Below are 26,177 nucleotides of genomic sequence, written 5' to 3'. Positions count from 1 at the left end.
GCTGCAACTAGAGAAAGCCCCGCACACAGTGACGAAGACCCAACGCAGCCGTAAATAAATTAAAGAAAGAAAGAAAGAAAGAAGTAAGTAAGTAAGTAACTTGTTTTAAAAAAAAGAATACAGTGGTTGTTAATAAAGTTCTTTAGGATTCATTATTTTTCATAGCTAATACTAATTCTCATCTATATTCAATTTTCCTCCAATGAATTGTATTTTAACAAATTATTTTTGTGAAAGTCATTTTACCTTAGATACTCTGAAGACTTCAGAGTACCAAAATAAAGGAATTAGGATTCTCAGGTTCATGACATAAAAATTAATACAAGCCTTCAAATAAATCCTGATTTTTGTATTTATACTATCTCAAAATCTAAAATATCTTTAACTACAAGTTTCCCTAAAATTCAATTTTGTTGAATCTGATAGGTCAAATGGCATTTTCTTTTCAGGTCATCTGAAACACTAAAAGAGTCTAATTCTAACAGTGTAGCACTTAATCACATCCCTTGATGAAAGTTTAATTCAAAAAACTTTTTAAATTGTTTGAACTGCTAAACATTATTCTCCTGCCAAAAAAAAGTAAATTTTATTAGTATTCATTATTTCTTAAGCTTTTTATTCAAAATGTACTTAATATTTTTTTAAAGGAATATCAAACTCTAAGGTACCTAAATGGAAGCAAAACGAGATCTCTCCCCTCAAAAAAATTTTAAGCCTTTTTACATGAAAGACATGATCAAGATTAATTTACATAAAAGATTTGAGTGGATAAGATGTGGGAAATCTATGGTATCAGAAACTTACACCTGAATTAAACTGTAAAAATTATCTTACAATTAAAGGTCAAACTTTTAACACTACAAGAACACTTTTTAAAACATTTACTAGAAAAAGAAGCTTGATTCACTCATTTAATAAATACAGGATACAGATTACAACAGGCAGATAAAGTGTAGAAGTGTATTTAAAAGGATGTACTTATTTTAAGTAACATCATTATAGTTATCTGGATCTGTTTCATCTCACAGATGAAGGAGTATGGTAAAGTTAAAAAAAATCAATAGACTATGATTCACATAATCTTCTACTCAAATCCCAGCCAATGCAAAATTTAAAATTTTAAATACATATTAAAATAGGTAAAGACTCTTTAGAGACTAGTAAATGTACAATGCCTGTCAAAATCTATATAACTGCAAAGATTATTTTCATTAAAGCCTAAGAGTATCCCGAATTTACCTACACACATAAAATCAAAATACTGTCAAAAGGGAATTCCCTTTTACTTCTGGTTTGCAGTTGGCACATCATCAGCACTTCTACATCAAACAGTGGAAAAAAGAGAAGCTAAAGACTCTAAGCTCAAAATTTAAATCTTTTCTGAGTGTGTGTACACCTATCCTATCTACATTAAATTAGTACCACTTACTTTGGTTAAGTGAGTAAAATTGTTTTCTAATACATATCGAAACAGACACAAAGCAAATTTAAGTTGAAAACAACCAGAGAGATGAAAAGATTTCTTTAAAAATTAATTTAGATTTTATTACATTTTAGTATACCAATTCAAGTGGAATACTTAATTTTAGGAAGGGGAGATTTTATCTTATTTTCAAGTAAAAAATATAATTTTAACCATATGTTTTTATTTAAATTTTCAGGACTATAAACACATATGCACATTCAAGACCTATCCAAATTCTTATTGCTTTAGTAATATTAGTTTCTATTATATACTACATATATTTTTGGCATATTTAGAGATAATAAAATTACATACAGAAATTATAAAATAAGCTTAATACAATTTATAAGTATTTCTAGCCAGGTGGCTTTACAATTTAAGAAAATTAGCAATTATCAGCCCTGAATCACATCAAATAATTCATGAAAAAACAATGGAGGAGTTCTTCATTCTCACCTGGCCTGTCCAGTTGATATGTTCCATTCCTCTCGCTGACCAGTACTTCGTGATTTTGATTTGTCTTTGCAAACAGAATCAGGTTGTTTCAAAGTGCGTTTGGCTGGAGGAGACACATGGCTATCACTTAAACTACCATCAACTTCAGCTTTCTGAAAGACAAAGTTTAAAATGTATTTATTATCCTATTAAAATTAACAGAATTCTTAAATTCTTGGAAAAAGTACGGTGCTTATTCAACCAATAAACATTTACTGAAGGAATCTCTCTACAAGTGTAGCAAAATGTAATAATCTGTAAATACAGAAACAAAAAAGTTAGAAAGATAAATGTATCCTCAGAAAAGTATGTTTAGTTTGTTTTTATTTTAAAATAGCTTCAAGCCTACAGAATATGTGTAGATACAACTTTTTATGACATGATTCATCATTCCTCTCCTAAATACTCCGGTGTGTAACTCCCAAAATAAGAACACTCTGCTATATTAGCATCGTTCAACCCTCCCAATTAGGAAATCATCATTGATATAACACAGAGCCAGTCCATGGACACATTCAAATTTTATCATATGTCCCAACAAGGTCTCTCTTTCCTTTCTGGTTCAGGATCCTAACCAGGAACATATATTGTATGTACTTATCATATCTCCTCTGTCTCCTTCTATCTGGAACAATCCTTTAATCTTTCCCCATTTTCATGCCCTTGACTGTAAAGAATATAGGCTTTTTATTTTCCAGGATGACTATCAGTCTGGGTCAGTCAGAGATGGTTCCTGCTTGGTTCCTCATCCCTTTTGTGATGTGGGCATCTGATGTTCCTCGTAACCCAAGTCAGGCCATAACATTCATAGAAAGAATATACAGACATGATATTATGCATACTATACCTACGCATCATTAGGTATAACCTTGATCACCTAGTCAAGTTGGTGTCTGCCAGGTTTCTCCACCATAAAGTCACTATTTTTCCCTTTGTATTTGATTAGTTTATATGAAACCATTCTGATAATCCACCAATATCCTGTTCCTCATCAAACCTCCACCCACTAGCCACAGCATTCATTGAATGCTCTTGCCTTTATCCAATACCATCATGATGGTAATTATCTAATCGTATCACTCCTATATGTTTTAGTTGGCATCCTACTTTAAAGAATTTTCCCGGGATTTCCCTGGTGGTCCAGTGGTTAAGAATCTGTCTTGCAATGCAGGGGACACCGGTTCAATCCCTGGTCAGGGAACTAGGATCCCACAGGCCACGGGGCAACTAAGCCCTCGCATTCTGAAGCCCATGCACCGCAACTAATGAGCCCGTGCGCCACAACTAGAGAGAAGCCTGCACACCACAACAAAAGATCCTGAGTGCCACAACTAAGACCCAATGCAACCAAAAAATAAATAAAAAGAATTTTCCCTCCCAACCCTCCTTTCTCAATTCATTCACTCATTTATTTATATCAGTATGGATTCATGGATTCTTACTTTATTCTGGGGGTTTTAATCCATTACTCTATTTCTTTGCTCAAATTATACAAGATTTGGCCATCAGGAGCCCTTTCAAAGTGGTTCCAATATTCTTTTGACATGTCCCCATCATTTTGAGGACTTCCTTACTTTCTGGCACAAAAGAAATCTGTAGGCTCATCTTGTACTCTCCCTTCCTGACCCTAGAAATTAAGCTCAGGTTCCTCTTAGTCAAGGATAGTATTCAGAAATCAAGATCTGGGCACTAGGTGTGCTCAATGTTACCGGGGTTTCACTGCTATTCAGTCCTCTCAGCAGAGAAAGCTAGGATATATTAATTTATATAGATACATAGAAATATAGACATCTATATCTATTTCTTTATCTGTGCATAAATAATAATTTTAAAAATGTGTGTACACCAATGCTTTCAACTAATTCCATATCTTAAGTTTCTTTCTAGACTTTCCCTTTTTGTTTGTAAGTCCTTTCCAATGAGAAACACGGCTTCCATTATCTTCAAATACATTTATTCATTTGCTCTTTCAATTAATTAATTTGTGTAATGTAACCAATCTCTCAACCCGAGACCTCCATCCATCACACTTCCACTAACCCCTCCCTAGTTTCATGTCTTCAAACTAGGGGAGTCACTGTCTCTGAGGAGCAGCTTTCCTCTTCGCCACCCAATTCCTTGGATGCTGGACAGGTGGGGAAGAGAGTGGAGGAAAGGGTTACCTTTTCTTTAGAGAAGATTTAATTCATATGCTAATACTTGATCACTTAAGATTATTGATCAGTATTTCAAAAGCATGTATGATCATTTTCAATATACTACCATTTAAACATTTTTGAGTTATTTCCCTTTATGCTACAATTCTTTTAAGAAAAATATATAGGGACTTCCCTGGTGGCGCAGTGGTTAAGAATCCGCCTGCCAATGCAGGGGACACGGGTTCGAGCCCTGGTCCGGGAAGATCCCACATGCTGCGGAGCAACTAAGCCCATACGCCACAACTACTGAGCCTGCGCTCTACAGCCCACGAGCCACAACTGAGCCCACGCACCACAACTACTGAAGCCCGCGTGCCTAGAGCCTGGGCTGCACAACAAGAGAAGCCATCACAACAAGAAGCCTGCGCACCACAACAAAGAACAGCCCCCTCTTGCCGCAACTAGAGAAAGCCCACGTGCAGGAACGAAGACCCAATGCAGCCAAAAATAAATAAATTTATTTAAAAAAAGGAAAAATATATAAAAACTATCCATTTCATAAATGTCATTTCTGTATCATATGTTCCCAAAGCAACACGACTACATTACACAAATAATTAGTCAAAATGTAGCCACTTGCAAACAAAGATGAGACATACTTGCAATATATGTTTAAAGGTATCCAAGTATAACCTATAGAATTAATATCCACTTACTAAAATGTTTTTCACAAAAAGACCAATTTTTTATTTTGTGCTGTAATACAATTTACCATGAACTAGTTTTAAAGCCACAAGACCACATTTCATACTAAAAGGCACAAAGGAAAAAACGATTAGAAATTCAAACAACAAAATGTCTATAAGTAAGGATAATAAACATGTTAGCTGTGTAACATACACCTCCGCTTATTAGTTTAAGTTCCCCAGAAAAACTAGTTAGCTACTTCCAAACCATCCCACGTAGAGGTGGGAAAAACCATTTAAGATGCAATTCAATCATGTAATAGTATTTAACAGTAAACATGCTTAATGTACTTAAGAAATGGATGTTTCTTTTTTTTTAACTTTATTTATTTATTTGTTTTTTATTTTATTTATTTATTTTTTTGGCTGTGTTGGGTCTCAGTTGCAGTGCACGGGCTGTTCGTTTGAGGCATGCGGGCTTCTCTCTAGTTGTGGCATGCGGGCTCCAGAGCACGTGGGCTCGGTAGTTGCAGTACACCGGCTTAGTTGCTCCATGGCATGTGGGATCTTAGTTCCCTGATCAGGGATCGAACCTGCGTCCCCTGCATTGGAAGGCAGATTCTTAACCACTGGACCACCAGGGAGGTCACAGATTCTTAACCACTGGACCACCAGGGAGGTCACAGAAATGGGTTTTTTTAAATTGTATTATTTCACTTCCTCAGGCCCTTGCCTTCTCCAACCCCACCCTTTAACAGAGTAAATAGAGAAGCTCAGACATAAGTTAACTAACTAGCCCAAGGTCATATGGCTAACAAATGACTGACAGACTTGAGGAAAAAAAAAAAAACATAGAATTTAGGTCCTTCCATTCCTAATATTGCTCTCTGTCTACTACCTCAGACACTCCACCCTAGAATATTTATAAAATACCAAGGTTAAAGTGTGCCTCAAAGGTCATCTTACTCAACTACTGATCCAAGACTTGATCAGCCTCTACATTTGTCATTTCAAATGTGCTGCACTCCTGACCCATCCAATCAGAAACCATTTTTGACAAGATTCCCCAGATAATTCTTATACACGTTAGTTTGAAAAGCATTACTATATAACATATTCAACAAATAAGTCACTGAGGAAGCACTGTCATATGTTCTAAGCTAAGACATATTTGTGAAAAAAGAAACTGATACCTGTAAACTACTTTACCAATTTAGATAGTCCAGGCCAGCATTACTCCTAATCAAATCCCACCACTCATCCTTCAAGACCCATCTGTCCCTCAAAATCTTACCTGAAGAATCTAACCTAAATTGACCTTTTTCCCTCTTCTAGCTGCAACTCTACATTTTGGCACTTAATTATATTCAATTTAGCATTATATATTTACCATCTTTAAAGTATCACATCCAAGTCTTGACATTCGAGCAAGATTTTAAGTTCTTTAATTATAAAAAATACCCTACTTCTTTTTAATTCCACACTATACCAAGGGAAAAAAAGGCAAGACTTTCCCAAGTTTGTTCTGTAAATTAATAGAAATTATTAGGAGAAACAAAGGAAGACTCGTGGACAAATAAATTTGAGAAACAATGAGGTCCAAGGTTTTTTGCTTCAGGACTTCTAATAAGTCTTTAATATGTTAATATGCTGGGATTTCCCTGGCAGTCCAGTGGTTAAGACTCCAGGCTTCCAATGCAAGGGACTTGGGTTCAATCCCTGGTCAGGGAACTAAGACCCCACATGCCGCTAGGTGCCGCCAAAAAAAAAAAAAAAAGTTAACATGCAGTATAGCTCTAAGTATGAAAGACAGTATATAACATTTCACAAGCTTATTTGATCAAGCTCTTTTTTCATGGAGCATCTGTAGGTACTGAAGTTTCACAAACACACTCTGAGAATAAGTACTATGTACTTACTGAATTAAAGACAAAATAGTAAAATATTTGAAGTCTAGCCATTTTTTAAATAATGTAAGTTATTATATAACTCTTTCAATATCGATTTAAATGAGTTTGTGTTTATTTATTACTAATTCTTTCACGTTCTACTGGCTTTTTACAGTTGCATTCAGGAGTGTCTCTCAAAGTGTTGTCCACATACTAACTGAATCATAAAGCCCCTGACTTCTCATTAAACAAACATAACCTGCTAAACTAGAGCTCTGGAGGTGGGGATATTTTAAATGAGGGCCTCTGAATGATTCTTAGTACACGAAAGTCTGAGGACCTCTGGTATATAAAACAGTTCAAGTATAATATGACACACATCATCCTAACTGCTGCACTGCACTACTGTACCACTCTTACAATGAAAGGGTTTCAGTCGTGACTTGGCTCAGTGACAGAGACCTCAGAATAAATAGCATTACAAAAGACTCCTTCCCTCCAAAGAAATGCAGGGATTTAAATAAAGCAAATAACCAAAATGTAAATACTACAAAATAATTACTTCTACACCATTTAATTAACTTCAAGCTTTGGGAAAGTTTTTACCTACAAACCTGATACTAACAATTCACCTTTAATAGGATGATCATAATGTTCAACTTTAACTTCTTCAAAGCATTTTACTAGTTAATTATAACCTAACCCTTTGAGGGAAGGCGTTGCCAGTTTCAGGACAAAAATATTTAAGAGAGATTATGCAACCTACCCACAGTCATTTAGCAATATGTGTCAGAGTGATTACAATCCACGAGCAGGAAAGGCATTTCAAACTAAGGGAATAATTTCATTTAACAAACATTTGTTGAGGACCTACTGGGTACATAAGACATGGGGGTTGGGGGGGGTGGTAAAAAAAGAGTAAAACCTACTTACAACCCAATACACAATCTGTTGAGTTCACAAACAGTCACAGTAATGATATATGGCATGTTATACTAAGTACTATAATAGAAATACACAAGTCTCTGAAAGCAAAAAATGAAAACTGCTAAGAGATGAAGGAAGACATCATAAATCACGTGGACTTTATTTTGTAACAGTAATGTAACACATAGAATGGTCAGAGGAACATGATTCAAGGATGAGATAACTTCCATGAGAAGTGTAAGAGTAACAGTGTCAAATACTACAGAAAGGAAAAGTTAAGTCATCCCCACCTAAGTGACTTTTTCTCTTAAACTCTAACCTTCTAAAATCAGGCAGAAAATTTTTCCAATTTACAGAAATGATTTTCTCCTTGAGTCTTAAGAATTTCTTAAACCATACTCATCAGCTACCACAAATACTGAACACTATTCTACCATAAATCTTGTAAAAATAGGTAAAAGAAGTTGAAAATAATAAAACAGAGAAGAATTTATGCTGCTCTGGTTTTCAGGGAAGGCTTCCTGCCCTGATCACAATTTGTCAGAAATCCAGAACCTGTACTTCAATGTAAAGACAAAAAGAATGTACCCAAGTACAGCATTAAAAAATGAAAAATTCAAGGAAATAAGTGAATTAGCAGACCAATAGATGAATTCAAGTCTTTTTTATTTTTTTTTTTTGCGATACGCGGGCCTCTCCCGTTGCAGAGCACAAGCTCTGGACACGCAGGCTCAGCGGCCATGGCTCACGGGCCCAGCCGTTCCGCGGCACGTGGGATCTTCCCGGACCGGGGCACGAACCCGTGTCCCCTGCATCGGCAGGTGGACTCTCAACCACTGTGCTACCAGGGAAGCCCTAATTCAAGTCTTGATGATGGCCTCATATAGAATTGTAAAAGTAGAAAATAAGAAATTGATTACATAAAGCTGAATAACTAAAATATTAGTAATACCAATATTCAAAATAAAGACTGGGCAGGTGTAAAAAGTGGATTTTGTGTTTTAGGAGCTATGGAGGAAGGTGGGGGGGACGGGAGGCATATGTTGACGGGAGAAATGTAACAGTGAATTCCAATTTCGAAAATAAGGTTTAGAATTCTAGCCAGAAATCTAGGGAGATGTCTATCAGACTGTCGGAAATGCAGTTCTGAGACAGAGTGATGTGAGGACTAGAGATAGATATGAAATTGTAATAAAAGCGTCACAGGTAATAAATATAGAATAAAAAACAAGAGGGCAAAAGTCAAAACCTTGGGCTTCCCTGGTGGCACAGTGGTTGAGAGTCCGCCTGCAAAGTCAAAACCTTAAAAAATGCCTACATTAAAGGAATAAGCAGAAAGGATCTCATATAAACTAAAGAAAAATACAGTGTCTCACTCAAACAGGGGGAGTGGAAGTTGGTTCCAAAAAGACTAAACAATGGGGCTTCCCTGGTGGTGCAGTGGTTAAGAATCCACCTGCCAATGCAAGGGACACAGGTTCGAGCCCTGGTCCGGGAAGACCCCACATTCCATGGAGCAGCTAGGCCCGTGCGCCACAAGTACTGAGCCCACGTGCCGCAACTACTGAAGCCCACGTGCCCTAGAGCCTGTGCTCTGCAACACGGAGAAGCCACCGCAATGAGAAACCCGCACACCGCAAGAAAGAGTAGACCCCGCTCACGGCAACTACAGAAAGCCCACACGCAGCAATGAAGACCCAACACAGCCAAAAGTAAATAAATTAAATTAATTAAATTTAAAAAACAGACTAAACAGGATGAAAGCTGATAAACATGTGGATTGGTAATTAGGAGGTCACTGTAACTTCTGATAGGGCAATTTCTGCAAAATGCTGAGGTGGAAATCGCTAAGTGAAGAACCCAGTGAGTGGTAAGAATGTAGAGCTGATAAACTACAGAGCTACTCTTATGTGTCAGAATTAAGAAGAATAAGATAATAGGCTTAAAGAGGTTACAAAGTCAAAGAAGGCAGTGAAGGATTTTCTTTTTTTTAAAGAAGACCTGGATTCTTGTAAACAGAAGAAAAGGAACCAGAGAAGAGAATAAAATACAATAAAATTTTAAAGAGGGTAATTCCCTGGAGGTCCATGGGTTAGAACTTGGCGCTCTCAATGCCAGGTTCGATCCCTGGTTGGGGAACTAAGAACCTACAAGCTACACAGCAAGGCCAAAACAAAAAAATAAAAGAGCAAGATAACTGATGAGAAAAAGATCCTCAAGAAACAAGAAAAAACAGAATAGGAACTGCCAACAGGTTAGATCAGAAAGTATATGGGTGCAATCAATCTTTTCCAATTTCCTTTATAAGACAGCCTTTTTTTCTACCTTTCTTAAAAATAGGTACTCCTGTTTTCATGAGAGCTTAGAAATTCAGTCAATTTCTTTCTCTTTCATTTGTAAAAAGAATTCACAGAGGCAGCAGTTACCATGACTTCAGGAAACAAAACTCACACTGCTGTTTATTTTCTTAGAGCCAGTACTATTCTACAAAGTCCTAAAACTTCAGGCACACAAAATGTCCTAAAATTTCCTCAAATATCCCAAGAGCAATGGCTTACTAGTTTAATATTTCTAAACAATCATCATGAAAGAATATAGAAAGGGAAAAAAATATATAGAAGTGAGCTGAGGAGTTGTAAAAAGATTTAAAAAATAGCCTATTATAGTTTAAACTGCATTTTTCTTCCTGGAAGATAATTCTTTTACCTGAAAATATTATATTACTTAAAATGACAAAGAGGGACTTCCCCGTGGCACAGTGGTTAAGAATCCGCCTGTCAATGCAAGGGACATGGGTTCGAGCCCTGGTCAGGGAAGATCCCACATGCCACGGAGCAGCTAGGCCCGTGCGCCACAACTACTGAGCCCATGTGCCGCAACTACCGAAGCCCGTGCGCCCTAGAGCCCGTGCTCTGCAACAAGAGAAGCCACCACACTGAGAAGCCTGCGCACCACAACAAAGAGTAGCCCCCACTCGCCGCAACTAGAGAAAGCCCGCGTGCAGCAACGAAGACCCAAAGCAGCCAAAAATAAATAATAAAAGAAAAAAAATTTTAATGACAAAGAGACAATAGGTATACCGAAAAATGCCACAGACTTAAAAGTTAGACAGAACCAGTCTTATATTGCAGCACTACCACTGTAATTCAAAAACTACTATTTACCTCATAAGATTGTTAGAACCAGGTGAAGAAGTGTAAGTAACAAATATTACACCTGCAGTCTGACAGTGGAGGATACAGTCTCAAGTAAGGATACTTGTTTGGCTTTGTAGTATTAACATAATTTCATAAGCTTATTAATTATCTTCAGGGATCCATTCATTCCACAAACAAAATTTATTAACACCTGTTACTGTGTTAGATACTAAAGATACTTGATGATTAAACACTCTGCCCTTCAAGAAACTTAAATCCTAACTCCTTAAATCGGCCAGTAAAAGGTATATAAAAACTTAACAGTGCTGAGAGTATTGGGGAGAGGAGTGCATACTGATTTAGCCTATTTATAGAACAATTTGGAAAAACCTATAAAAATGTAAAGTACAGTATACCTTTGACTCAGTATTTATTTCCACTTTGCCTAAAAGAGAAAGGTCATTTTATGTGACATTATTTATAATATTAAAAACATGGAGACAACGTAACTGTGTATCAACAGGGAAAAGTTAAAGTGATGGTGTAATGATACAACAAAATGTTAAAAAGCCAGCAAGAAGGACAGATATGAAAGAATGTACATGATACATATTTAAGTAGAAAAATTAACTATCATAAATAGTATATAAGGTATGATTCTATTTCTGTTAAAAGTATACACATATAGGGAATTCCCTGGCGGTCCAGTGGTTAGGACTCCGTGCTTCCACTGCAGGGGCCAAGGGTTCGACCCTTGGTCGGGGAACTAAGATCCTGAAAGCTGAGTGGTGCAGTCAAAAAAAGATAATAATAATAATTATTATTATTATATATATATGCATACACACACATACACATATAAATAATTCATACATACATGTGCAATGGTCTGGAAAGACGTACACCAGCTTTAACAGTGATTATCCCTAGGAAGAACGAGCTAGAGGAATTAGGGGAGATGGGGAAAGTCCTTCTTTTTTCTGTGCACTTCCATATTATTTGAAATACTGATTTCATAATTTTTAAATAAAAATATTTTGCCAAGGAGCTGAGGTGAAGAGTCTTGTGTACTCCTTTATCTTCAGTGTCTGGAACATCGAGTCACTCAATAGATATTAAAGAATTAAAGAAAGACACTTCCATTTCCAGTTGAACTGTTGCCTTTAAAAATCATATGGTCTGGGCTTCCCTGGTGGCGCAGTGGTTGAGAGTCCGCCTGCCGATGCAGGGGACACGGGTTCGTGCCCCGGTCCGGGAAGATCCCACATGCCGTGGAGCGGCTGGGCCCGTGAGCCATGGCCGCTGAGCCTGCGCGTCCGGAGCCTGTGCTCCGCAACGGGAGAGGCCACAACAGTGAGAGGCCCGCGTACCGCAAAAAAAAAAATAATAAAAAAATAAAAAATAAAAAAAAACCTATGGTCTTAGGGCTTCCCTGGTGGCGCAGTGGTTGGGAGTCCGCCTGCCGATGCAGGGCACGTGGGTTCGTGCCCCGGTCCGGAGGGGTCCCACATGCCGCGGAGTGGCTGGGCCCATGAGCCATGGCCACTGAGCCTGCGCATCCGGAGCCTGTGTTCCGCAGCGGGAGAGGCCACAACAGTGAGAGGCCCACGTACCGCAAAATAAAAAAAAACAAAAAACATGCATAACAAAAAAAAAAGCAAAAGAAAGGGAGGCAGGAAAGACAAGGGTTTTTAAAGCCATTATGAGAATTAGCATGAAATACTGTTCCATAAATAATACTTTGTTTAAAAATAAGCTAAAACAAAAAGCCTAGAGGTTATATTTCTATAATACCTGTGGTCTTCACCTACTTAGCTCAGTATCTTTTATTGTTTCAAATAAAACAGTATAATTTCCTGAAGTAAAAAAAAAAAAAAAAAATCATATGGTCTTGGACAACTATCATTTCTCCTCAATTCTCCCATCTAATAAACTTGGAGACTTAAATAGAAGAGTAATAACTAAAAAATGAAAACTAAATTAAAATTTTAAATTAATTTAAAATACTGACAAAATTTTAACATAGAAACCACCCCGCACCGGTTTCTCTCTTGTTTGCACACATCTTTCAAAGAAGTTTCTCCTACTGTCTCTATATACACATTTTAAATTATTATAATGTGTCACTGATTAAGGAGGTATAGCTCTGCACCAGGGATTAGTTTTGTTTTTTAAAAGTAGATTCCCTTAACTTGCACAATCAAGCACACAACTGCAACACTCACCTTAAGTGTGAGCACTGAAGTATGCGTTAGATAAAGGATGTTACTAGGGCTTCCCTGGTGGCGCAGTGGTTGAGAGTCCGCCTGCCGATGCAGGGGACACGGGTTCGTGCCCCGGTCTGGGAAGATCCCACATGCCGCGGAGCGGCTGGGCCCGTGAGCCATGGCCGCTGAGCCTGCGCGTCTGGAGCCTGTGCTCCGCAACGGGAGAGGCCACAACAGTGAGAAGTCCACATACAGCAAAAAAAAAAAAAAAAATAGATTGGAACATTCTGTGTGGGGCTTCCCTGGTGGCGCAGTGGTTGAGAGTCCGCCTGCCAAGGCTGGACACACGGGTTCGAGCCCTGGTCTGGGAAGATCCCACATGCCACGGAGCAGCTGGCCCCGTGAGCCACAATTACTGAGCCTGCGCGTCTGGAGCCTGTGCTCCGCAACAAGAGAGGCCGCGATAGTGAGAGGCCCGCGCACCGCGATGAAGAGTGGCCCCTGCTTGCCACAACTAGAGAAAGCCCTCGCACAGAAACGAAGACCCAACACAGCCATTAAAAAAAAAAAAAAAAAAAAGGATGTTACTAAGTCGTAAAGGAAATGAACTTTCATCAAGCAACTTCAAGGCTTTATCCCCTGACAAGTGGGCCACTTGACATACAGGTACCAAATGGTCAATGGAGGTCTGCAACAAGAAGCACCAAGTCTTGTTTACTCAAATAACTGTCAGTAAAGTTCTCCAGCATGCCATCAAAAGTTCTTTAAAAAGTTTGCTTTATTATCAGTTTAGAGACAAAATTTTTCTAGGTGCCAACATCTGAATAAAATGAGTTCCAGAAGGAATGGAAAAGAGAGAGAACAGTTGAAGAAATAATAATAATTTTAGATTACCATTAAGAAATAAATTTACCACAATCAAATAGATGAAAAACCACAGACTAAAAGATCTAAGATTGCCAAACAAGAGAGTGATGGAAAAACCCACACCTAAAATACAGTAAAATTTATGGAAAATAAGACCAAAAAATTCTACAAAGTTTCAAAAGAGAAAGAACACCTACAAAAGAATCAGACAAACATCAAACTTCAAGAGTAACACTGGATACAAGATGACAATAAAGTAATATTCTTAAAGTACTGGACCCATAATTTTGCATCAAGCCAAGTTTTCATTTAAATTAAATGAATTAAATTAAATTCATTTAAATTAAATTAAAGAGCATAATGAAAATATTCTCAGGCATGTAATGCCTCAGAAAGTTTGTCACAAAAAGTCCCAGACTGAAAATATTCTTGGAGGAAGCATTCACAAAGAAGAGAAATAAATACAGAATAATAATGCAAGACATAAAAAGTAAGATAAACTGGTACCTTAGTGAAATTTATTGTTATTGGAAAAAACTCCAACAAAAAGAAAAAGACAAAGTACTTATACCCATAAAGAAGTGAGAACAAAAATTCTAGACAATATAGGGCAAGAAGGGAGGTAGAACATTACAAGAGTATGTTAAAGAGTATGTGGTTAGGGCTTCCCTGGTGGCGCAGTGGTTGAGAGTCCGCCTGCCAATGCAGGGGACACGGGTTCATGCCCCGGTCTGGGAAGATCCCACATGCCGCGGAGCGGCTGGGCCCGTGAGCCATGGCCGCTGAGCCTGCGCGTCCGGAGCCTGTGCTCCGCAACGGGAGAGGCCACAACAGTGAGAGGCCCGTGTACCGCAAAAAAAAAAAAAAAAAAGAAAAGAAAAGAGTTAATAAACAGACATTTAGGTCTTAAGAGCAACCACACACACACACACACAAAAAGGAAAATACTTAACTTTAAAACCAGAAGATGCACAAACATGGTCTACTGGACATATCTATAACACTGTACCGATGGCAGAATTCACATTCTTTTCAAGTGTATGTGGAACAATTACCAAAACTAACCATAAACAGGGTGACAAAAATAAGTCATAACAAATTTCAAAAGATCAAAATCATATAGAAAACACAACACTGTAAATCAACTATACTCCAATACAAATTTTTTTTTTTTTTTTTTTTTGCGGTACGCGGGCCTCTCACTGTTGTGGCCTCTCCCGTTGCGGAGCACAGGCTCCGGATGCGCAGGCTCAGCGGCCATGGCTCACGGGCCCAGCCGCTCTGCAGCACGTGGGATCTTCCCGGACCGGGGCACGAACCCACGTCCCCTGCATCGGCAGGCGGACTCTCAACCACTGCGCCACCAGGGAAGCCCACAAATTTTTAAAAAATAAAATAAAATAAATCATATGGAATATGTTCTCTGCACACAGGAGTATTAAACTGGAAGTAAATACCAAAAAGGTAATTAGAAAATAAACTCCCAACAATTTGGAAAAGTAAATATACCTTTAGATAACCAATAGATCAAAGAATAAAGCAAGAAGAAAATTAAGAGGGACTTCCCTGGTGGTCCAGTGGTAAAGAATCCGCTTTGCAATGCAGAGGACACGGGTTCAATCCTTGGTCAGGGAACTAAGAACCCACATGCCATGGGGCAACTAAGCCTGCGCACCACAACCACTGAGCTCACGCGCCTCAACTACAGAGTCTGCGTGCTGCAAACTACAGAGCCCACCCGCCCAGTCTGCACTCCACGACTAGAGAAGAGAAAATGCGCAAGCCCCAACTAGAGATAAGCCTTCGAGCCAAAACAAAAGATCCTGCATGCCTCAACGAAGATCCCACGTGCCACAACTAAGACCTGACGCAGCCATAAATAAATAAATAAATAAATAAATCTTTTTTAAAAAGGAAGAAAATTACAAACTATTCTACAATTAAAAGTTGATGTAAAAATATATATATATATATGTATACCAGAAGAATCTGAACAATAAAAAAATGAGGTAGAATCTTTTTTTTTTTTTCCAGCCACACCCCGCGGCTTGCAGGATCTCAGTTCCCCGACTAGGGATTGAACCCAGGCCATGGCAGTGAAAGCCCAGAGTCCTAACCACTAGGACACCAGGGAACTACTCCCTAGGTAGAATCTTAATAAGGGACAAAATTGGATATTTGAGTATCTGAACAATCAATAAATTCACACTGTAATATTTTTCCATCTCAATGTTTTCCATCATATATATATATATACTTACATTTTTCTACATCTAATAGAATATATACATTTTTCCCAATCACACAAAGAATGTTTACCAAAACTGACAATATATTAGGTCACCAAAAAAAGCATCAAATTCCACAAGAAAAATATGCAAACTATGCTATGTGAGAGCTGTTCCTTGCTCATGGACAACTTAATATGAAAGTGTTGATTCTCTGTAAATTAATCTAGGAATTCAAAAACATTCCCAATCAAAATTCTAGTTGGGGGAATTCCCTGGTGCTTCAGTGGTTAGGACTCCATGTTTTCACTGCCGAGGGCCCAGCTTCAATCCCTGGTGGGAGAACAGAGATCCCACAAGCCACACAGAGCAGCCAAAATAAATAAACAAAATAAAAAATTAAATTAAAATTTTAAAATTTCTAAATCAAAATTCTATGGGACTTCCCCGATGGCCCAGTGGTAAAGAATCCGCCTTCCAATGCAGGGGACGCAGGTTCAATCCCTGGTCAGGGAACTAAGATCCCACATGCCGCGAGGCAACTAAGCCCATGCACCACAACTACTGAGCTCACACGCCTCACAGAGAGAGCCTGCGTGCCACAAACTACAGAGCCCACGCACCCTGGAGCCCACACACCACAACTAGAGGGAAGCTCACACACAACAACTAGGGAGAAGCCCGCACGCTATAACAAAGAGCCCACGTGCCGCAACTAAGACCCGACGCAACAAGAAAGGAAGGAAGGAAGGAAGGAAGGAAGGAAGGAAGGAAGGAAGGAAGGAAGGAAGGAACAAAGAAAGAAAGGAGGGAAGGATGAAGGAAGGAAGGGAGGGAGGGAGGGAGGGAGGAAGGAAGGAAGGAAGGAAGAAAGGAAAATAAATAAAACAAGTAAATATTTTTTTAAAAAGTCAAAATTCTAGTTGGATCTTTAAAGGAAGTCCATAATCTTAACTGGAAATATATACCAAAATCTTTTGACTATGTAAGTCAACTTTGAAAAATAACAAAGAGGAAGAACTTGCCTTTTAGGATATTAAGACATACCTCAAAACCACAGTCACAGAAATAGTATGATACTGCTGTAAGAATAAATAAACCAACAAAAAAGAATACAGAGATCAAAGCAGAATATATATGGGAACTTGGTATATTATAAAGTGGCGCTACAAAGGATAGGTTGTCTAGTAGAATGAATAAAATAAATCAAAGACCTAAACAGGAACGGTAAAACTGTATGTGCGTACAGCATCACAACATAAAAAGTATCCCTTACTATGGGACAAAAAAGGTTAAAAGCCACTGATCTATAATACTCTTGGAAAACATGACAAAAATAGCAACTCCGGTAGAAAACAAAAATATTAACAAGCATTTTAAAGATGAAGAAATTTTTTTAAAAATTACTATAGACAGGGACTTAATTCCCTGGTGGCGCAGCGGTTAAGAATCCGCCTTCCAATGCATGGGACTCAGGTTCGATCCCTGGTCAGGGAACCAGATCCCACATGCGTGCCGCAACTAAGAGTTCGCATGCCACAACTAAGGAGCCCGCCGGCCACAACTAAGGAGCACACATGCTGCAACTAAGGAGCCTGCCGGCCGCAACTAAGAATCAACACAACCAAAATAAAATAAATTTAGAAAAAATTACTAGGACATAAAGAGTTGCCCATTCTCATTGATAACCAAAGAAAAGCAATTAAAAAGCTAGATATTGACAAATACTGGCAGGGGTGTAGGGATATAGGAACTCCTATACACTACTCCAAAAATGGAGACCAGAACAGCAAACTACAGATAATATTTAAGTACACATATACGCTATTCCACTTCTGGGTATTGAATTGCAGTATGTAACATACAAGGAGTGCACTGCACAATTCCAGGGGGAGCCAGTAACACAGACTATAGTGTGAATGGTGCCTCCTTGACTTTTGCAACATGGCAGCCCTATAACAATGAACCAAAGAGACAAAATGTTTGTCTACATGGCACTTAACACTTTAACGTAGTAGCTGGTTGATAAATATTTATTGATTGAATGAAAAAACAAAGGAATAAGCAAGTCTCACTACCAAAAGTTAAACTCAATGACTTCCAAGTTCCTACCTGGCAAGAACATTTCATTCTAAGGGTAGCTGAAGCACCACTGTTTCAGAGATCCCAATTTGGGTCCTAGAATACAGATAGAAACCAATAACGCTAAACATGTTTAATCAATAGTATGTATCATCATATATAAATATACCATATAATGTCTTTTCAACAGGTTTAAAGTATGAAACATGTTTTACAAATGGAAAACACTTATCTACCCCAGAGATAGATTCCTAGAGCATAAAATAAATGTACACACTGATAAATCAGTATCATCAAGTAGAGGGAAAGATGGCAGCACAAGTACACTGGATATCACAAGGCCTCAGACTTAGTCTTTTTATAGGGGTATTTTCCCCAAGCCATCTTTAAAATACTGGGAAGCAAAAATATTGCCAAAGAGTGGTCTCTACGTGATATGCCTGCTCCTCTCCCTACACGCACCCCCTGAAATCAGGCAGCAAGCAATTACTGAAAAATCACTGCCCTATATTTCATATCCCTATAGGCTACTGTTCATACTTCCAGTCTCAATACTAAACACCACAACTCCAGATATTCTAGTAAAAATCTGTCTATACACAGTGCATACAGTATTTTCTGACTGTACAATGGCATCCTTCTTCACTTTTTCAGATATTTTTGAAAACTGAATGAACAGCATCAAAGAGTAGTGATAAATACAGATGAGACAATAAGATAAACACATGGAAAAGACAGAACTAGATTTAAATATTACCCTACTACTTACGCCTATTTGGCCTTCTACAGGCCACTTAACCTCTTCAGCAATTCAATTTCCTCAGGTGTAAAATGGGGATACCATCACCTGCCTCACGGGGTTGTTGCAGGGATTAAATGAGACAGCATTAAACACCTAGTATTAGATGCTAAATAAACCTTAGTTTACTCCTCTCCTCTTTATTAGGCTACCACCAAATGGGCCAAATTGTTGGGCAAGTTGCAACATGTAAATATAGCAAAAGTGAAGACTTCCAATATGAAAATAATTTCAAATGAGGCTACTTTCCATTCCTTCACTCAAAAACTATTTATTGGGAATCCCTGGTGCTCCAGTGGTTAGGACTTGGCGCTTTCACTACAGTGGCCCAGCTTCAATCCCTGGTCGGGGAACTAAGATCCCGCAAGCCGAGTGGCACAGGTGTGGGGTGGGGGGTACTATTTATTGAGCACTATGTCTGGAAGGCACTGTTGCAGAAACTTAGGATATAGCTGTGAACATGACAATCCCTATCCTTAAAGTACATCAAAGAATTCCACTCAAAACAGTGAATAAAGGATTAGAACTCTTTTTTTTTTTTTTTTTTTTTTTTTGCGGTATGCGGGCCTCTCACTGTTGTGGCCTCTCCCGTTGCGGAGCACAGGCTCCGGACGCGCAGGCTCAGCGGCCATGGCTCACGGGCCCAGCCGCTCCGTGGCATGTGGGATCTTCCCGGACCGGGGCACGAACCCGTGTCCCCTGCATCGGCAGGCGGACTCTCAACCACTGCGCCACCAGGGAAGCCCTGGCCCCTATCTTGAACTGATTTATCCTGTTAATAATTTCTCATGTGTATACCGTGTGCATACTTAGAGCTCTGAAGGTAGGGGCTATGGTTTATTTACCCTCTATTCTCAGAGTCCAATCAACACAATTTTCACATACTAGATCGGCTCCTTAATATGCTATTCATTCATTTAACAAGTATCAGTATTTATTAAGCATCTTCTATATGCCAGATGATGCACTAGGCCCTGGGAATGCAGCAGTCTGGAAGAAAATAAAATATAGTGGCTGGTCCCAGGGAGCTTACAGCCTACTCTAATAGAAGAGTCTAGGAGAGAAAGACTTTAACCAAAGGTGTATATTCTACCTCCAGATAAAACTACAATAACAGGGACTTCCCTGGTGGCGCAGTGGTTAAGAATCCGCCTGCCAATGCAGGGCACATGGGTTTGAGCCCTGGTCCGGGAAGATCCCACATACTGTGGAGCAACTAAGCCTGTGTGCCACAACTACTGAAGCCCGCGTGCCTAGAGCCGGTGCTCTGCAACAAGAGAAGCCACTGCAATGAGAAACCCGCAACCAAGAGTAGCCCCCGCTCACTGCAACTAGAGAAAGCCTGCAAAGACACAACGCAGCCAAAAATAAATAAATAAAATAAATAAATTTAAAAAAAAACTACAATAACAATCTAAAAATGAAAAAAAAAATCTTATATCAAAATACTCACAGTTCAAAAGCATCTGAAGTTCAGAATCTTACAGCATATACTCAAAGTATCTAAAAGCTAATACAAACCACAGCCTATTAATTTTAACAGATAACTTTTCTATTGTTTGATATAAGCCACACACAATACTTACCTCTCTAAAAACTGTCTAGCTCATATTTAAATAAAGTTAACACATTTTACGTATGTTTTTTCCCCAACTCTGTACTTCCATAGAACTTTTAATCCAAAATTCCATATGCTTTTTACTCATTTTTCACAAAATCCTCCCCCAGCACAGAGACATAACAGAAATATAAAATGTTCCTAGTACAAGATCAAAAATATCAACAAATCAAACTTCATTATGTATGTCCAAAAAGAAATACCAAATACATAATTCAAAGTAATGCGGCACTTTTCTGAAGTGGAACCTTAAAGAGACAGGATCACTCCCCGTTCAGGTGCAGACACTGGTTGGGCTCCTTAGTTCTCATAACAAGTGTTAATCCTACCACCTGTCCACCTAGCTTTCAGAGGTTACAGGTTTATCTATAATTAGGTATTTAGAAGACATGCAATCAAGGATGTATCCAAGGATGGTTAAAAAGATTATTTGCCAGGGAAAATGATTTAAGGAATTAATATGCATTCGCTTCTACAAGTGTAAATTTCATCCTTGACCTAAAAAACTGCAAGTTTGTATATTTGGACTACAGAAATGGCCAAAAACTGAATTTTTTTTTCACATTTCCCTCTTTTTTTTGACATTTTAATTTTTTTATTTTATCTTTTTTTAAACATTTTTATTAGAGTATAATTGCTTTACAATGTTGTGTTAGTTTCTGCTGTATAACAAAGTGAATCAGCTATGAATTTTTTAAAGTTATATTTTCAGTTGGATACCGGAGATAATCCTATGAACTCTATAGCTGCTTTGGTTCAAAATTGTGACGGGGAAATTGTTTTACAACATTACTCAATATCACCCATATGGTGCTCCATATGAATTTTTTTTTAAAGGTAAGATTTTTTATTTTTTATAAATTTATTTATTTTATTTATTTTATTTTTGGCTGCGCTGGGTCTTCGTTGCTGCACGCAGGCTTTCTCTAGTGGGGCGAGTGGAGGCTACTCTTCGTTGCAGTGCGCGGGCTTCTCACTGCAATGGCTTCTCTTGTGGAACATGGGCTCTAGGCGCGCGGGCTTCAGTAGTTGTGGCTCACGGGCTTAGATGCTCCGCGGCATGTGGGATCTTCCTGGACCGGGGCTCGAACCCATGTCCCCTGCATTGACAGGCAGATTCTTAACCACTGTGCCACCAGGGAAGCCCCATATATGAATCTGATATAAGGAAAAACTTGCTCTACTCTGAGGAACTTGTATTTTTCCCTACTCATCTGAGAGTTATATACATGGTTACATTTCCCTCTTAGACTTCTTTTCCATGTTTAACCCTCAATTTCCACCACTCTGCTTCTGTTACATTGGGAAACGAATGAATGTTGGAAAAGAATAAGTACAGAATGATAAAAGAGCATATTAAAGAAGGACTGAGAGGTTATTTTCTAAAGATAAAATCAAAAATCAAACAAATTTACCTATAAAGTTACTTAAAATATGTACTTTGATTCTCTCAACTAAGATGTGGATTTTAAAAAGCTCAAAAAATACAAAAAGCTAGTGACAAGCCAAAAGTACCAACAAACAGGCCTAAAAGAGGTAGAAAAAGAGTTGAAATATTTTCAAAGACTGCTTTCCAGTTCTGTGACTACAGTATTAGTTTGCTGAGTGACTCTTAGGTGAAGCAAATAAATGCTAATTACTGACGTTTAGATTAACCTAAAAGAGGTGAAGTTTTATACATGTTAAACAAACAAAAAAGCCAAGTATCAATATATAGCAGTAACTGTTATACAACTAACTGCAGAGCACAAGTCAACTTGACATTAAAGTATAGGCACAAAAAAATCATTCCAATAACCTACAGAATGCATCATGTGTGTATTTCCCCACCCTACACACACTTGGGGGAAAAGCAAAGCTATGACAGATCGTGGTCCTAAGGCTTTTTAGAGCAAATAAAATGTCTCTAGACACAGTGGATGAAATAGTCTAAAAAGAGTCAGGGCCGGGGGGTGGGTGGAAATCAGCATCAACTGTAAAGTGAAGAATATCACACAAAAATAGAAAAAGGGGAACCTCTTCAATTTATATCGTATCAAGAGGAATACATTTCTTCCTACAAAAATAACAGTCTCCTAAAGCAACGGCATGAGCAACCCCATTTTCCACCAAATAAGTCTTTACAGATTACAGCAAATGTCTAAGACACCACAGACACAGAGGGTGCCTTTAGGCACACCAGAAAGGGTGAACCAGGAGTGCTAAATTCTTGTAACATAAAACAAACTGGAAAGCAAGAGCTTACCAAACTCAAATCAACCCATTTCAGAAATAAACAACAAGGAAATATACAGCCGGCTTCATAAATATACATAAACTTAAATTCAGAATTATAATTTATCTTCTTCTAAAGGACCAATCACAACATAGGATTAGTAAATCTCTTAAATTACTCGGAGAAAGCAATTAGATCATTCCATCATCTACTAGGGTCAAAATAGCAACCTTCTTAAAACTGACAATCAAATGTTTCAAAGTAAATCTCACTGGCCTGTTGTTTATGGTCTTTTAATACATTTTAAAAAGATCTTTGAAACAAAGTTTCATTAGTATCCTTCTAGAAAGAGCTCTAATATCTTTCATTCTTCTAGCAATTGAAAAGCTACCGCATGTTCATTTCTACATTAGATTATTGATTCCTTGCCTTTTAACATCTCCATAACAGCTGCTTGACAAATTACCTCACCTTATTCCTCAGGGGGTAAGGACAGCATAATATCCATGAATTCAAAAATGGGACCACAAAATGATCAGTGACAGATGAGCTAATTGATTCACATAAACGAGACACTGCTCTAATAGGCTAGGCATTCATAGCATTATACAATTAAATGCTTACACTCTAAATATTTTATTTGTCCTTAAGGATACAGGACAAACCTTTCTTAAATTACTTTTATTTAAAACATATGTTAGCTTCATAAAGTCAGTAAGCTTGTACATGTTTGCAATAATTTCTACAGAAAGTCTAGTTTTCAGAATAATTATTCTGAAGAGTTTGCATAACTTTCAGATTTAGCTTTCTTACTTCAACCTAAGAGAGCTAGCTATAAGCTCCAAAATAAGTCTACTCATAAAGCAATTTTAAAAATATTTTCCAGGTTTTTAGCAAAATAAAGGCCAATTATATTTTCAAAGATACAACGTATTTCAGATAAGTACAGTAAAATATGTCTATTGTATTTGCCTCGGTTCATTCTGATTAGTGTCAGAACAGTATGAGATACAGAGAAAAAAATACACGCAAACATAATCTTGTAGACCCCTACAGAAAATGAAATATTGCTTTCCTCCCCTAATAATAACAAAATGGTGTGGATTGAAAGGACTATGTTAAATGAGCAAGTTCCAGTCAAATTACTCTTAGAAAATTAGCCTCTCTCTAGACAGAAGCAACACTCCCTTTTCTGAACTCATAACCAATCTCATAACACAACCGTATCAATTCCTTTAAAGTGATAAAACATACGTGCTAGCTTAGAGCCTTACCCTGTAATAAATTTCAAGATCTACCACTTTAAAAAAAAAAAAAAAAAAAAAAACTAAATCATCACCGGCTTCTTCATATGTCACTTTCGCAGTAGTGGGACGATGGTGTTAATTCACCTTTTATAAACTATTCCCAAAGCAAAAATGGAGACATCCAAGACACCAAACAATTTGGAGATGATAGTGCCTACCATCAATAATGTTCGACACGTTTCTTTCGACGTGCCGCTTTTGTGACCTCAAGACTCTACTAGAAAGCTCTACCGAGTCCCTACTAGAACCCTGGTTAGCTGGCTGGCTGATTCTCCAGCTAAACATCACGTTTGATCGCTCCTGCCTGGAGAGGCGATAGTGTTGATTTTGTTTTTAAAGTTGGTGTCAGAGCAGCTCCAAACTTTTTTCACCATCCCTGCCTGGCTGCCAACTGGAGCTCTCCGTTCACTTCCTCACAAACTTGAACCACCCCCAAACAGTTTGAGAGTAAGCTGGAGTTAGACACCGGCAGGAGCTCACACACTTACAGGAAGGGTTTGACACCGCATAAAACTTTCACTTCTCTCCAACCCTTCCACCCGGGAACTCTGGCCCTTCGCTCTTGCTCCCCTAGAATTCCCCTCTCAGGCAGGACAAGGACACGGAAAGCAGGCTGTTCTAATGTCCCCGAAAAGACACCCCCTCCATAGCCCTCTCCCCTGGACTCAAGTCCTGTTCTTTACACAAAAGAGCGGGGCCAGCAACGCTGTCGTGGCCCTACCTAGCCGGCTGCCATCCTCCAACGCACCCGCAGACCCGGTCTCCAGCCGCCCGAGCGGTCTCCACTGGAGGCTTGTTGCCCCAACCCGGCCAGACAAAGCCCCGGCGGCCGGGCCGACTCGCAAGCCTCCGGACTCGGGCTGCCGCGCTCTTACCCGGGCCTCATCCAGAGCGACGCCGGCGCCGCCGCTTCCCCCGGCCTTGACGGCGGGGCAGCTGGCAGCGCGGGTCTTGGAGGAGCGGGTCCGAGAGGAGATGAAATGGCTGCTGCCTCCGGTCGCCCCAGGCTCTACTCCGGCCCCAGGCCCAGGCCCGGGCCCAGGCGACTTAGATCCGAGAAGGCGGAGAGAGCTCTTCCGGGTGTTCACCATGGTCCAGCCAGGAGGACGGGGTCCACGCCGCGCCCGCGGCGCCCGCCGCGCCGGGGAGAGCAGAGGAAGGCCGGCCCGCCGGCCGGGCAGTCAGGGCTAGTGGAGCCGGGCCGAGAAAGACAAGACGACCCGGACTCCGCGCAGCGCAGACGAGGACAGGCGAGGGTAGGGCAGAGGAAGGGAAGTCGGCGTGCGAAGGCAGGTAGCGGGAGACGGGAGCGATGCTCCAGGCCGAGAGCTCAGACCCTCCGCCGGCTTCAACCTACTCAGCGGGAGCCGAGCGGAGCCGCCATTTCTGCCCCTTTCTCTCCCGTTCTCGCTCTCGAGCTCCGTGCGTCAGGGCTCCAGCGCCGCAGGGCCGACAAGACCTCTTCCGACTTGGCCGCTGCGGGGCGCTGCAAGGCCGGCCAGCCCTTCCCTTGCCGGCTCTCCCTCCTCTTCCCCCGCCCCTCCAGTAGGCCCCGCCCAACGGCGCGCCGTCAGCGCTCGGCGGCCACGGAAGGGACGCTCTGGGCTGTTTCAGCTCTATGGTTTCCAGGTCTGGCTGCCGCCTAGGAAGTGGGGGGATGGGAAAAACCAGAATGCGCGCGGGACTAGCTAGCGCGGTGTAGTCGGTCGTGGAGTCTTCGTAGCCTGCCAGGCCCGACTACCCCCGCACTCCCAGCATCATCCCAGGTGGCCTCGATGGAGCGAGGAACTACCCGAAAAGGTGGGGGATGGAGGAGAACAGGTGAAGACGAGGGCGCGGTGACCTGAGTTGGAATCCCAGGGATACCCAAGGCAAGACACTGAACTTGAGTTGTACTTTTCACGGCTGTAAAAATGTGAATGATAACTGAGATAAAATATATCTGTGCCGTATCTGGCACACGATTAGCTTAAGAAAGAGCAAACGCTAGAACCCTGCCTCTTTAAACAAAGCAAGGCACTGCCGATTTCTATAACCTTAGCCAGACCTAAGGCGTAGTCACGAAGAGTGAATTCTTCGTACTAAAAGCCTCCTTTTAGCACTGCTGCCCCGCCCGC

The 26,177-nt window shown here is 39.7% G+C and overlaps 1 protein-coding gene across 3 annotated transcripts in view; it reads right to left on the bottom strand.

Moving 5' to 3' along the window:
• Positions 1 to 25,197, bottom strand: part of ATAD2B (ATPase family AAA domain containing 2B) — a 150,668-nt gene extending 125,471 nt beyond the window's left edge. For all 3 annotated transcript variants that reach the window (XM_079720413.1, XM_079720412.1, XM_079720414.1), the window contains exons 1-2: positions 24,936 to 25,197; positions 1,922 to 2,073 (exon numbers count right to left, since the gene is read on the bottom strand). In XM_079720413.1, the coding sequence (XP_079576539.1) occupies positions 1,922 to 2,073; positions 24,936 to 25,151 (368 nt within the window). In that variant the 5' untranslated portion in view covers positions 25,152 to 25,197. The remainder of the gene's footprint in view (positions 1 to 1,921; positions 2,074 to 24,935) is intronic.
• Positions 25,198 to 26,177: the final 980 nt, after the last annotated feature.

This window comes from Hyperoodon ampullatus, assembly GCF_949752795.1.
Source record: "Hyperoodon ampullatus genome assembly, chromosome: 15".
Lineage (NCBI taxonomy): Eukaryota > Metazoa > Chordata > Mammalia > Artiodactyla > Ziphiidae > Hyperoodon > Hyperoodon ampullatus.
Note: the sequence above shows the minus strand (reverse complement) of the source record. Positions and strands in the feature narration are given on the sequence as shown.